At 40.3% G+C, this 13,129-nt stretch overlaps 1 protein-coding gene across 1 annotated transcript in view; it reads left to right on the top strand.

Annotated features, from left to right (window-relative positions):
- The window catches only part of zswim6 (zinc finger, SWIM-type containing 6), a 66,158-nt gene that overhangs the window by 35,738 nt on the left and 17,291 nt on the right, over window positions 1-13,129 (top strand). The window contains 6 exon segments of the mRNA XM_015395910.1: window positions 4,879-5,235; window positions 7,577-7,725; window positions 9,919-10,069; window positions 11,368-11,547; window positions 12,434-12,604; window positions 12,720-12,866. Coding sequence (XP_015251396.1) covers window positions 4,879-5,235; window positions 7,577-7,725; window positions 9,919-10,069; window positions 11,368-11,547; window positions 12,434-12,604; window positions 12,720-12,866 — 1,155 coding nt within the window.

Genomic DNA, 13,129 nt, shown 5'->3' with positions numbered 1-13,129 from the left:
TAATTTAATATAATCTAATATAATTTATATATAATTTTACATCCCATTTAAGTATGTTTAACCCTCCAATATTTAAAAAAATTAATCTGAAATTATATACAATGTTGGAGTCAATAGTTTGAGTGATGTCTAAATGTCACCTTGTGAGTCCAAAAAGAAAAAACGCCCTGAAAAGACTACAACTCTAACTCTACACCTAATGGCTGAAAAAGGAGACACATTTTTCTCTTAAATGAGAAGGATTGCAGAAGTATTTCTGACTGTCTGACTCTGTCAAAGCAAAAATAGAAGACAGTGTGAGATGACTGAAAACCTTAGCATCATGTTATGTGGTTCACATCTTCTCTGTCTTGCTCACTCGGTCACACGCTGTTCTTGCCACCTTGCACAGCGCTTTCTGCCAAGTGTGATTTCACCAGGGCGGTCAGAAGGGGTTTCTAGGGCAACCTCACAGAGGCCTTGTTCTAAAAATGGCCACCATGGTTACTCTGAAAGCCAACTCTGGCCTCTTGAACATGCACTGAAAAGAGGCGAGAGCGCCACTCTGGGAAGGGAGCTGGGTGGATTGGGTAAAGGGGGGGAAACCAGGCTCTCTAATAGCTAGCACATGAGACACTGAAGTTTTCATACCCACCCAGCCAGGGGTTTTGGGAGGTGGGTGTCTGTGTGTGTGCCTAAACAGTAATATCCCTGTACTCAGCGCTTGGCTAAATTAAAAGGGCATTTCTGGCACAAGGGGCATTTTTTGGTGCCCAGACGATTGGACGGGGAAAGGCGAAACTCATTACCTACCCATCTGTCAGAGAGTGAGACTGAAAGAGCTGTGGGAATGTGGACTGATGAAGGGAGGGAAGGGGCAAGGACGGGAGGGGGATGCAAAGGGCTTGGAAGGTGAAAGAGTGAAAATGTCCGATAAAGCAGAGGAAAACATGACAAAGCCTCCCCACCCCTTAAAACCCGCGAGTCTTTTATCTCTGGTCAGGGTTTTCATGTGTTTTGAATTTTAAAGTGGATGATTTTCCCTTTCAGAAAGAAAACATTTGCAAAAGAAGGTACAGCTGCCTTTGTAACCTTTTGCTCAGTGTGTGTGTGTGTGTGTAAGCTTGCATCTGAGGGTGATTTTTCTTTGAGCTCTCTCAGTTCCCACATGTTTTTGATCTATTTTTTTATTTATTTTTTTTCCAGCTCAACCAGGGGCCACTCTTGAAAGTCTCTTCACACAAACAAACCGCACAAGCAAACACACGCATATCCACACGAAAAAAAGGTATCACCGAGTCTCAAACGTTCATTTGAGTGGCGTCGTTGTTAAATAAGTTACCCCCCCACACACAAACACACCCTCCATGGACCAGCTGCGGTGTGCGAACCTTTTTGTCTCGTTTAGGATTGTTTCAGCGCGGCTCCTTGTTTCCCTCCGTCTCCCGCAGTTGTAGACATCCAAGCTTTGATCACTGCACATGTGAAGAGCTGCCATGTCGATCCACACCCCTCTTCTGTGGATATTGTTAACGAACACGTGCTTCCTCTGCCAGCTGGCTTTCAGAAGGGGAATGCATATCTCTGTGGCACAATGTTGTGCAGGTCTGCCTTGCTGCATATTTATAGCTAACACCCTATACTTCTGCAGATACAGAACAACCAAACCCATTGGCACATTGTGTCATCCAGTCATCCTTGTTTTCATTGCCTTATTAATCCTTGCAGTCCTAGAACAGTGGACAAGGGGCAGGTTGGGACCAGTTTATTGGGTTTCTTGTGACTATGAAAGAAAGCAGAAATACCGGAAGGAAATGCATCGATTCACAAAAAGATTAGCAAACTCCACACAGAGGGCGCCATGCTGCCATGCAGAACCTGCAACTTCACTGTTCCTCCATGGTGCAGCTATCATGTTTTATAATTGTGGACTTCAGGGTACACAAATCTCGAGAAAGTAATTATAAATGACCCTAGCAAAAAGCTTATGCTCAAATGTGTGTGTGCTTGTGTATTAGCATCAGAATAAAGACCGCTTTTTACTTTTTCACCATTAAACTGAGGACAGTTTGCTGGTCCTGACTTTGTTAATGGTCAGGTTTATGACTAAGGTATAAACTGAGTTTAAGGTTAAGGTTAGAGTACCGTATGCACTGGTAATGTTAGATGAGGATTCTTGTGATGGTGAGGCTACAGAAGGGTTTAAAAAATGACTGAAAATCAATTTAAATCAGACTAAAATTTTAATTTTAGGGAATTTTATGTAATAATACAAAAGAACCATGTACCTTTCGACTTACACTGTGCCCGTTTAGCACATTTATTTGAATTTTTCAAGTTGTAGAAAAACTAAAGGTATATTGGAGGATTTTCACAAAGACCCACCCTCTTCACTTAAAAAAAATAATGCACATGCACAACCCTGTACCCGTTCGTGAGAAGAAACGCCTTTTAAACACGTGCGAGAGCATGCACAAGCCCATTTCTCCTCGTGCTCTGCACGCTCTTTTTAAAAATTGCTGTTTGCATCGCTCATACAGATTTACTTTCCAAAAGATGTGCAATATTTCCACTATGCCAGACTCAATGTCAGTAAGTGAAAATGGGGACGAGCACGTAGGACAGCCTTACGTAAACATATGACCAGAATGATTGACAATTAGGAGGACCACTTATTTTGATGATCCACCCGGAAAATGAATGTCCTTTTCTATACCTTTAGGTCAATGTACAGATGTTTGTTATGCACAGCATAGGATCCGTTAACACAATTTTATTTTAATGTATATCCTGAGCGTTGATTCTTTTGTTTACCTGCTACCTTGATCTGACCTCTGTTTAGCTTGTTTGTGCATCCACTTTCATCCATAACCCATAAAATATGTAACTCTTGCTCCTCCCTTCTTACAAGAAAAAACCTTTGATATTTATATGCACTAAGATGTGCTTTGCACGGAGGCTATGTAGGCACTCAGCCCTTTGATAAACATATTAAAGATATGTATGTCTATGCCTGCTGCACATGAATTTCACATGTTTCTCCTGAGCGCATAAATGCATTCATGAAGCTGCTTCTAACCCCTCCCATTATTAATAAGTCATGATCTCACACTGCGTCCCGGCGCTTGTGCACACGCCTTCATCTTTCATGTGCCCACGAGTGTGTGTTTTACAGCACAGCAGGGGGACCCCACCTGGCTCATTCATATTCATTCCTGTATAATGAGTAGCCACGCCTCCAGATAATGCAGTCAAGGCGAGATCAAACAATATTTTCGAACAAGAGTCTGTATAATTCATGCTGGGACAGGCATGCTGGCTTCTACGCCTCTTCTCTCGATTCCTCCTGTTGTGCATCAGGATTTTCTCTGTCTTATTAACAAGTGACAGTAATGCATTTTCAGATGCATCACATAAAATTTGTCCCTTTGTTTCCTTTTTTTATTTAATTTTTTGATGATTGTCACAATAATAAAAAAATTTGAGATCAGACCAATAAAGATAGAGGAACATATCAGCCTTCTACCAACTAATATTCCTCTATTACACAGTATGTGCACTAAATAACTCGGTTGGGCCCCTTTTTGTATCAATTAGTACATTAATGCAGCATTGCAGGTATGTGATTAGCGGGTCGTTCTGCATAGGTGTAATGCAAGCCCAGGTTGCTGTGAAGGCTCCTCAGGTTTTCTACATCATCTTCCTAATAACACTCCATTGATTCTCAATGGGGTTTGGTTAAGGTTATGTTTTCTGGTCAATCCAGTGCAGTAACACCATGGCCACTTAATCAGTTTTGTACTTTTGGCAGTTTAGCCAAGGATCATGTCCTACTGGAAAAAACCGGAGGTACTTTTAAAGTGTCCGGGATGACAGCTTGGTCGACTTTGGACTTAATAAAAGACAGCAGACCAACACCAGCAGCTGATGTGACTCCCAGAATCATCACCGAATGCAGAAACATATGTTTTTGGACCCCAAAAAAATGGAGTCTTCTCGGTGTGAGGTACCCATCCAGAGCACTCAGTTTGTTTGGATTTTATTTTTTACCTGAGTTATTGAGATGCATCAGGAGAGCCTGAACACAACCTGACATCCTGTGCCTCTCCTGTCTTCCTTCGGACTCTGGAGCCTTGGTTTGAAATCTAAAATAAATCACCACACACACATAGACCCATCATGTGGGGTGACCAGTGGAGCTCTGTTCACACCTTGTAAATCACACCCCCTCCCCTTTAAAAAAAATGGATTTTCTTTAAACCCCTTTCAAGGCTGATTATTTTTTCTTCCACCCAGCTTTCCATCAAAGTCCTTGAATACAGCAGTTTAGTGATAGTCAGCTTTCTTTAGCAATGACCTTTGGTGGCCTGCTCTCCTCATGGAGGGTATCAATAACTATTTACTTAAAAACGACCAACAGTGTGCCTCATGAGTATGTCGACCATGACATCATTATAACAATAAAGTTGTTTGGTTTTTTTGCCTGAAATTGAAATGCATAATTGTACTTAAGTGTTAAAATTTTCTTAGAAACTGAGTTTGGGTTTTTCTTTAGCTATAAGCCATAATTATCTAAATGAACTGAAATAAACACCTAAATCTGTGTTATAAGCTATTCAGCTGACATTTTGAGCTGATAATTTAATTAAGATGCACATGTATTAATATCTGGGGCCTGTATTTACTGATATGGGATGTAGTTGTTGAGTTGATCAAGTGATCTAATCTGCAGATGTCGATTTCCTGAGTTTGTTGAGTTTTTATTTATAGAAATAATTGTTTAAATTGTTTTTTAGATTGTTTAAAAAAAAATAAAACATCCAATACCATCACCTTACTACCAACAAAAAGTAATTACTTGTAAAATTCACCCCTTTTTTTTGTTCTGGACTTTACCAGGCTTCCACCTGAGCGGCACGGTGACGGACCCCGCCACGCCTTCATCCCCGGAACTCGTCTGCAGCGTCAGTGTCAGCTTTGACCGCTGCAAGATCACCGCCGTAACGTGTACATGCGGTAACAAGGACATCTTCTACTGCGCCCATGTGGTGGCGCTGTCGCTTTACAGGGTACGCAAGCCTGAGCAGGTCAAGCTGCACCTGCCCATCTCGGAAACCCTGTTCCAGATGAGCAGAGACCAGCTGCAGAAGTTTGTCCAGTACCTGATATCGGTCCACCACACTGAGGTGTTGCCCACAGCACAGAAACTGGCTGATGAGATCCTGTCCCAGAACTCGGAGATCAACCAGGTCCACGGTGAGGAAACCAGTGGGTTTTTAGAGGATGGTTAGGTTAGTGTGCCCATGTGTAGTTGACATGTGCTTTCCTGCCTCCACATGCATATATTAGATATTGATTGTGTGATGAAGGTAAAGTGTGGCAGGATCAATATTACTTATAAATGAGATCCATGAAGCAGAGCAGAGGATGTAATCAACACTATAGACCAGTTTGCATCTTAAAAGGAAGATGGGGGGGGAAATAAGAAGCCATGCAAAAGCAAGAAAGAAAAACCCACAGGGGCTGGAAATGTAAGACTAAGAAGAAATAAGATGAGCTACTGCTGAGCAGGTCTGACAAGAAAAAAAGACATCAGAAATAAAGACTCAGGAAACAGACTTGAAGGAAGGAAATATGAGGAAACATAGGGAGGGAGACATGAAAAATAAGTGTCAGAGGCAGAGACACGAGCCAAGAGATCTCAGAGATCAAAGAAACCTTTTAACCTTCGGAGTAAATCTCTGGAAAATGCAAACCAAAAGTCGTTTTCACAGTCTGTGTCCAGAGCTGCTCTGTCGCACGTGTGCAAGGAAACAGGAGATTGTTCAGTTGGAATGGATTCTACAACCTAGAAAACAGATGGACTTCTGAACAAAGCCAAACAAATGTTGACCCTTTTTAGGACCAGTATCGATACTCTGGATCTGTACATTCTTACATAATAAAAGAAAAAAACTTCATCAGCATTCCTCAGTTTCCCTAAAAAATAAACTACTCCACTTTGAAAGTCTTAAAGAATAGATCCCTGCATTAAAAATTACATTTGAAATGAAACATTATGTTTTATGCAAATCCTGAAGCAAGATCTTTCAACCTAAATGTTACCAAATAGAATACTGCTTCGCTCTGCCCATTTTTTGACACTCCTGGTAAATATTTGTAAAAATTCTTAGAATTTTCTTTTTTTTTTTTCAATTAGGGAAACATATTTTGTCAACCTTTAATTTTAATTGATAGAATTGTTGGTGTAAACATTCTTTATGTTGAGAAATAACTCATTTTTTCTGTCGTTACCAAAAAAGTTGGTATTATATTTTTTCCCCTAAAAATTCCTATTAAAATACCTTTATTTGAATCATTTCATAATCCAATAATCCAATCCTTCCGTTTCTGTAAATATGAGAATTCATTGTCTCACTTTTTTTTAATGAACTCTGAAAATTCAAAAGACAAAGAAAATTGCAAGAAATAGCAGCTTCTCTCAATAATACCGCTTTACATTTAAAGCAATAATTAAAAAGTTTAGGGCTGAAACATTTAATGGGATTAATCGTGATTAATCAATTATTGAAATAATTGTCAACTAATTTAGTAATCGATTAATACTTAACTGGAGTATAGAGACTCATTCTTTTAGCTGACAGGGCAACCCACTCAGAGCAGTAATCATACTAAAATTGTAAAAAAAAAAAAAATAAATAAAATAAAATAAAAAAATATGTAAACATTGTGCATAAGATAAAAAAATATTTTTCGTGTGTCTATATGGTCTATCCAGAACTCCTCAAGTGAAAAAGTTTTAGTTTAACCTCGTTAAATTTAATAAAAGGTGTTCTTTAAGGAACGTTTTGCTATCCGATTACCTGAAAAAATAATCGACAAATTAATCAATTTGCAAAATAACCGTTAGTTGCAGCTCTAAACAAGTTTAAAAGTATAAAATATGTGACAAAAAAAGCCTGGATGAGGAGCGAAGAGAGCGAGATGTTAAATGAAAAAAACAAAAAAAAAAGCCTCCTGTTGGAGAGGGTCAGCAGAAAGCCAGATCTAAATCTGTTGTCAAAATTTTGGATAAGAGATAAAATGTGCTTTATTTATTTACAGTATTCATTTATCTTTATAAGTATAACATTCATTTAAATTATAAAGTTTTGATTGAATTAAATACATTTTGAGCTTGACCTTACCAATTCTCCATAACAACAGTTTTGTTAAGGTTTTTTATACTTTTCTACCGAAAGTTTTTCATTGCTTATGCTGAGAATATTTAATATACTTTATATATATATATATATATATATATATATATATATATATATATATATATATATATATATATATATATACTTGGTCTACAAATGTATTTCTAAATATATTTTTTAACTTTAATTATGCCTTTAATAACTTTAGGAAAGTTTATTTTTTTATTCTCTTAAACCAAGTCATGGGTAAATATAGATCTTTTATCTTGTCATGGTGTGAATTAAGTTTGTCGCAACTGCTGAGGCTATATTTGTCATCAAAATAAAAGGCGATGAGGAAAAATTTAGTCCCACTTTCAAGTGCTTCACACTGGAATGTTTCTATGCCTGTTTAGGGGCACCGGACCCTACAGCGGGAGCCAGCGTGGACGACGAGAACTGCTGGCACCTGGACGAGGAGCAGGTTCAGGAGCAAGTCAAGCTTTTCCTGTCCCAGGGAGGCTACCACGGCTCAGGAAAGCAACTCAACCTCCTCTTTAGCAAGGTCTGAACCGCGTTGACTTATCCACACCCAGAACAGAAAAGCACTCACCATCAGCTCGTCTATGTTTCTAAGCTTGCTCACCTTGAGCCATGGGTCCCTCTAATAGATATTTTCTCCCACTCTCTTTTTCATTTGCATTGTCCTTTGCTTCCTCTCGTAATGGGAATAAAAGAGAGCACAGAATGCGCATACATTAAAAGGCAGGCTGTGTCGTAAGGCTGATTGTAGGAGTGAGTGAACAGAAAGAGAGAAAAAACAAAGTATAGAAAGCGAGAAGCCTTGCACTACACACTGTATATTAAACCCTTTCATGAGAGATGTTTGCCTCAGTCAGTTGGCTGCTATTACAGTTACTGAGCTGGGCCAGCATTAATGCATTGTGTGCTTCATAAAGACCACAAGCCAAGGCCATTATCATCTAGCTTGCCTGGCTTTTAAAAAGTCTCTCAGCTTCATGCACTTTGAAGCTTAAATGTCTGCCTTAATATAACACACACACAATAATCGAGTAAGTCACGTTTTCTCAGCCACCTTGCACAGATCCTGAAACTCCCACACAGAGCTACTTCTGCACGCCTCTACCTCTATACCCAACCCCTAAATGTTAGCAATCTATTCTCGCCATTTTTAATTTTTTTGTCTTTTTCTCTGACCTCTTGCTCTGAATAATGTGCAAACTCTTTCAGAATCTGCAGGGAATAAGCCAATAACTTATGAAACAGATTTAAGAGGTGTTTGATGTGATTTCAAGTTAAGCAGAGAAGAAAAGGAAAGGTCAAGGGTAGTTAGCTCTCAAAAACAGTTCAGAACAAATTTAAGCAAGATACAACCAGAGGAATTTAGTCACGACACCCATTCAGCCATTTTTTTTCTTTTTCTAAATGATTTATTGAGTTGACCATGAAAGCAGGCAGTTTATGGAGGCTGGCATGTCTTTTATACGTTTTGTGCAGGTTCTGTTCATGACTGGCTGCATTGTTTTTATTTATATTCCAAATTTGAGTTCTCACATTGCTCATGAAAAAAGAAATAAAGCCAAAGTTTGTCTGATCTTTGAGGTCATTGAGGTCATTTGGGTCCTGGGAAAATAGAAGAAAAAGCACTGTATTGAAGCAAAAATCTATATTTTTAACAATGGAAGTGTCATAGATTGATGTGTGTAAGAGTGATGGGCTGTTTTCGGGGTTTTACAAATGTAATATCTATAATCAAACTATTTACTTTGTCACTTTGAGGGGCCCCAAAAGATGTCCGGTCACATCGCGTTTTTTTCCCCAGCTGTCTGAAGCAATACAGGCCCTCCACCGAATGCTGCTGTGCACTGCCAGTCAGCCCGCTGAAAGAGGCGTGCTACACTTTTGCTCGAATTAGATTTTATGTTTTCATTCTGAAACAGCTTTAATATATAACTAAGATTAAACTGGACTGTTCCTGACAATTTTTTGTGTAACTGGATTATGTCAAAAATGTTAATTCTTAAATGTTTACTTCAAAAAAAGTTCCTCCAAATGACATATGAATCAATGTTATTTAAGTAAACCAAACAGAATATGTTTAAGCGAGCAGATTGTAACAGGAAAGGATGCAAAGTTGACGATTTTCCATCAAAACTATATGGAAAGCCTTTATTGGGAAACAACAGTCAAACTTCTCATGACTTTAAAGGAATTACTTCCTCGTCTCCAGTGGTATCCCTAACCTTTAGCTTCCTCCACAGATTATTAATTAGGATCAGTTCAGGATCAGTTCAGTAAATAAATAAGGTCCTTAATCTTATATACTTTTTGTGTTACACTACTTTTGAATTAATGGTGTAAAAGAGCTGCATCTTGTTTTTAATTAAAATAATTTTACATTTCTGGCTACATATTGGATGGATGTACTGGATCCCAAATTTAACACAGTCTCTTCTATCATTTAAACTCTTATTGTTGTTCAGAAATGACAAGATTCTGATAGATAATTGTTTTCAATATTCATTTGAAGATTTATAAATAAAAACCAAACACTGCTCTCCCACCATACAAGGGAGACTTCAAATGCGAAGGGGACCATGCATGGCCTTTTAAATGCCTCTATAAAGATAAAGAAATAAGCAAATGTTGCAATAATCTTCCTAAATTCTAGATTGCAGAATTTTTAAAGAACCATCCTGGTGTAAACTGCCAATGTGTCCCACCTCTCCGTGTGTAGGTGAGGGAGATGCTGAAGATGCGTGACTCCAACGGAGCGAGGATGTTAACACTGATCACGGAGCAGTTCATGGCCGACCCTCGGCTGGCGCTGTGGAGACAGCAGGGCACCACCATGACCGACAAGTACAGACAGCTCTGGGATGAGCTTGGTAAGGGGAGGGGGACACACACACACACACATATACCACCATCTGTAAGCACAGGCACTGACAGATTTAGCAAGATGGGTGATCGAACCCAGACAGTGACACAAAGGCACACAGACGTATTTTTGTCTCTGTTTGTTTTCTTGTGCTTTTGTGTCCAAGAAAGCCCACAGTCTCAGATGCGCTGACAGCCCAGTTTCTCTCTCTCTCTCTCTCTCTCTCTTCGCTGTGACTGTAGGTTTGGCAGCTCTCTTCTTGAATTAAAAGCCATTTAATGCGGCACACTGAGCCTCACCTCTGCAGTGTTTTCAAACACTTCTCATTATATTTCTGGTGGATGTGAAGGAGCGCTGCTCAGCACACACTTGTTTGGTTTGATAAGGCTTTGCAGCTCTTTTTCCACAACCCGCTGAGCCCATCTTAGCCGTTTTCCCTTAACATCCTCTGTTCCTGCCGTCACTGTCGGTGATGATGATGATGATCGTCCTCTCCCTTTGGTCCTCCTCTACGCTCTGCGAGGACAGGACAGAAATCGTCTGTTTCAGTCCCACGTATTTTCTTGGACGTGCTTGCTCACGCGTTGCTTTGAAGTCCACACTTGAAAACTTCCTCCCAGGGTCCTTATCACTCCACCTGATGTGTGGATGCAGCCTAGCGGCACTGCCATCCTTGCTTTTGTCTTTCTCCTCTTTTAAGTCTCAAACAAGCTGCAAACACTTGTCCTCATCAATGTCTTCCCCTTCCCTTTTTTTTTTTTGCAAACCGCTTCCACTCTCTCTTCTGCTTCTCCAGTCTTGCAGGCTGCACATTCTGTCCCATTGGTTTCAGCCTTCACATCCTGTCTTTATCCTTGTTTTCAGGCCTTGTCTCTCCAAAATGTTTCTGTCTCTTCACACATGCATCTGTACCACCCTCACTGTAGAGAGTACACATCTTCGGCACTCTTGAGAGTAAAATCCCTGAATGTGTTCGGGTCCCCTGAGACTGTACCGTTTTTCACATTCTGTTTGTTCCAATTTGCTCCAAAATGATGTGTGTGCACACAGCGTTGCCTCTGGATAAGCTACGTCTCACTTTTGTAGCCAAGCAGAAGATGGCGGCGGCAAAGAGAAAAAGCTCTCAAGAAGCAGATCCACTGATTTCTTTTGCTCCAAAGCATGAAAAACAAACGCCTCATGCTTTTGACCTTACACAATAGCTGCGTTTACAGACTTGTTAAGCTCAAAGCACTCTCTTATTGCTCATGCTTACATCAGCTTTCTATGCATTCATGAAAGTTTGTGCATTTGCTGCGTGTCCAGGTGCCCTGTGGATGTGCATCGTGCTGAACCCCCACTGCAAACCGGAGCAGAAGTCGTCGTGGCTGCGGCAGCTGCGGCGATGGAACAGTGTGGACGTCTGCCCCTGGGAGGACGGCAACCACATCAACGAGCTGCCCAATCTTACCCATTCCCTGCCCCAGGGCGCCCACGGTAATCAAGGTTAGATGTCCTGTGTGTCTTTACTTCACACATCCAATCTCTAACTTTAACATATTTCTCTTGGGATTTTTGTAATGCCATTAAATACCTTAAAAAATAAATAAATAAATGTCCAGAAAAATAGTTATAAAAATCAAAATCTTGTGCATTTGTATTCAGCCTCCTTTGTTCCGATAAATAAAACAATCTAAAACAGCCAAGAGACTTTTATAACAAGTAGTGCAACTGTTTGCATTTTCATCTAAGTATAAACAGATCTGTTGAGGAATTCTAAACAGGATTACATTTAAAATATCCTAATCTCTAAAAATAATCTCCCAATGCATCATTCAGTCCATCATCTCTAAATGAAAACTACAAACCAACCAAGACAGGGCAGTCCATCTAAAGTGACAGGGTGAAGAAGGAGACAGTTCTGGTAAAATCAGAAGGTGGCGGAAGCTGAATGTTGGACAAACCTGGTTAGAGATTCACTTTCCTGCTGAACAAAGACCTTTCAGCTGGTAGAGACAAACTGTAGGACCTCCAGCTATAATTACAACCAAATGCATCGACTGAGGAGGCTGAATACAGACGCATAGCTAATTTCTGTGTTGTTAAAAATTAAAGACCCCTGTTAAAGAATCAAGACCCCCATAATTATGAGACCTTTACATCTTAGTGTTTTTGCTCGTAATGCAACAAAATCTGAACAAGTTTAAGGGGAAACAAAACTGGGATGATGAGAGAACCTTTAATATTTCCCTGGAAGAACTTAAAGGACATGATTTCAGCCGTGTGAAGCTGTTAGATAACTAAATAACTTCATAAATAAGCTTCCTTTCCAGTATTTTCATTTCTGCTGGAGATGATCCAGCTCTAATCTTTCCTCCCTCTCTTTCTGCAGAGATGCGCCCCCACAGGACTGTTTTCACGCGAGCCATCGAGGCCTGCGACCTGCACTGGCAGGACCGACACCTCCAGCACATCATCGCCAGTGACCTCTATGCCAACTACTGTTACCATGACAACCAGGAGGGCTCCCTCTTTGACTCACGCGGCTGGCCTTTGTGGCATGGTGAGTCTGCATATATATGTAGGTTTCAAATGGGTTCTTTAAACACTGAAGTTGGACTTTGACTATAGAACAGGGGAAGCTGGAATTATTAAAGTGGGATTTGTCTTTCCCTCAGAACACGTCCCTACGGCCTGCGCACGGGTTGACGCCCTGCGATCACACGGTTACCCTAGAGAAGCCCTCCGTCTGGCCATCGCTGTGGTGAACACGCTACGGAGGCAGCAGCAGAGGCAGCTTGAGCATTTTCGGCGACACAAAAAAGGTAGCTGAGATGCTATACAGCCGCATCTTAAGTCACAACTTGTATTAGGATTAAGAAAGAGACGCATAGAAGGATTGCAGTTGGGCGATTCTCCAGTCTGTGATGGTTAAAAAAGCCAAAATCAAAAAAAGGGAGAAAGAGAGGAAAACAAGATCCCCGAAACAAGCAGCTGAAAACTGATGGATGGATGGATGGATGGATGGATGGATGGATGGATGGATGGATGGATGGATGGATGGATGGATGGATGGATGGATGGATGG

Source organism: Cyprinodon variegatus, unplaced genomic scaffold, assembly GCF_000732505.1.
Source record: "Cyprinodon variegatus isolate N-32 unplaced genomic scaffold, C_variegatus-1.0 Scaffold26, whole genome shotgun sequence".
Taxonomy (NCBI): Eukaryota; Metazoa; Chordata; class Actinopteri; order Cyprinodontiformes; family Cyprinodontidae; genus Cyprinodon; species Cyprinodon variegatus.
This window is presented reverse-complemented; position numbering and strand designations above follow the sequence as displayed.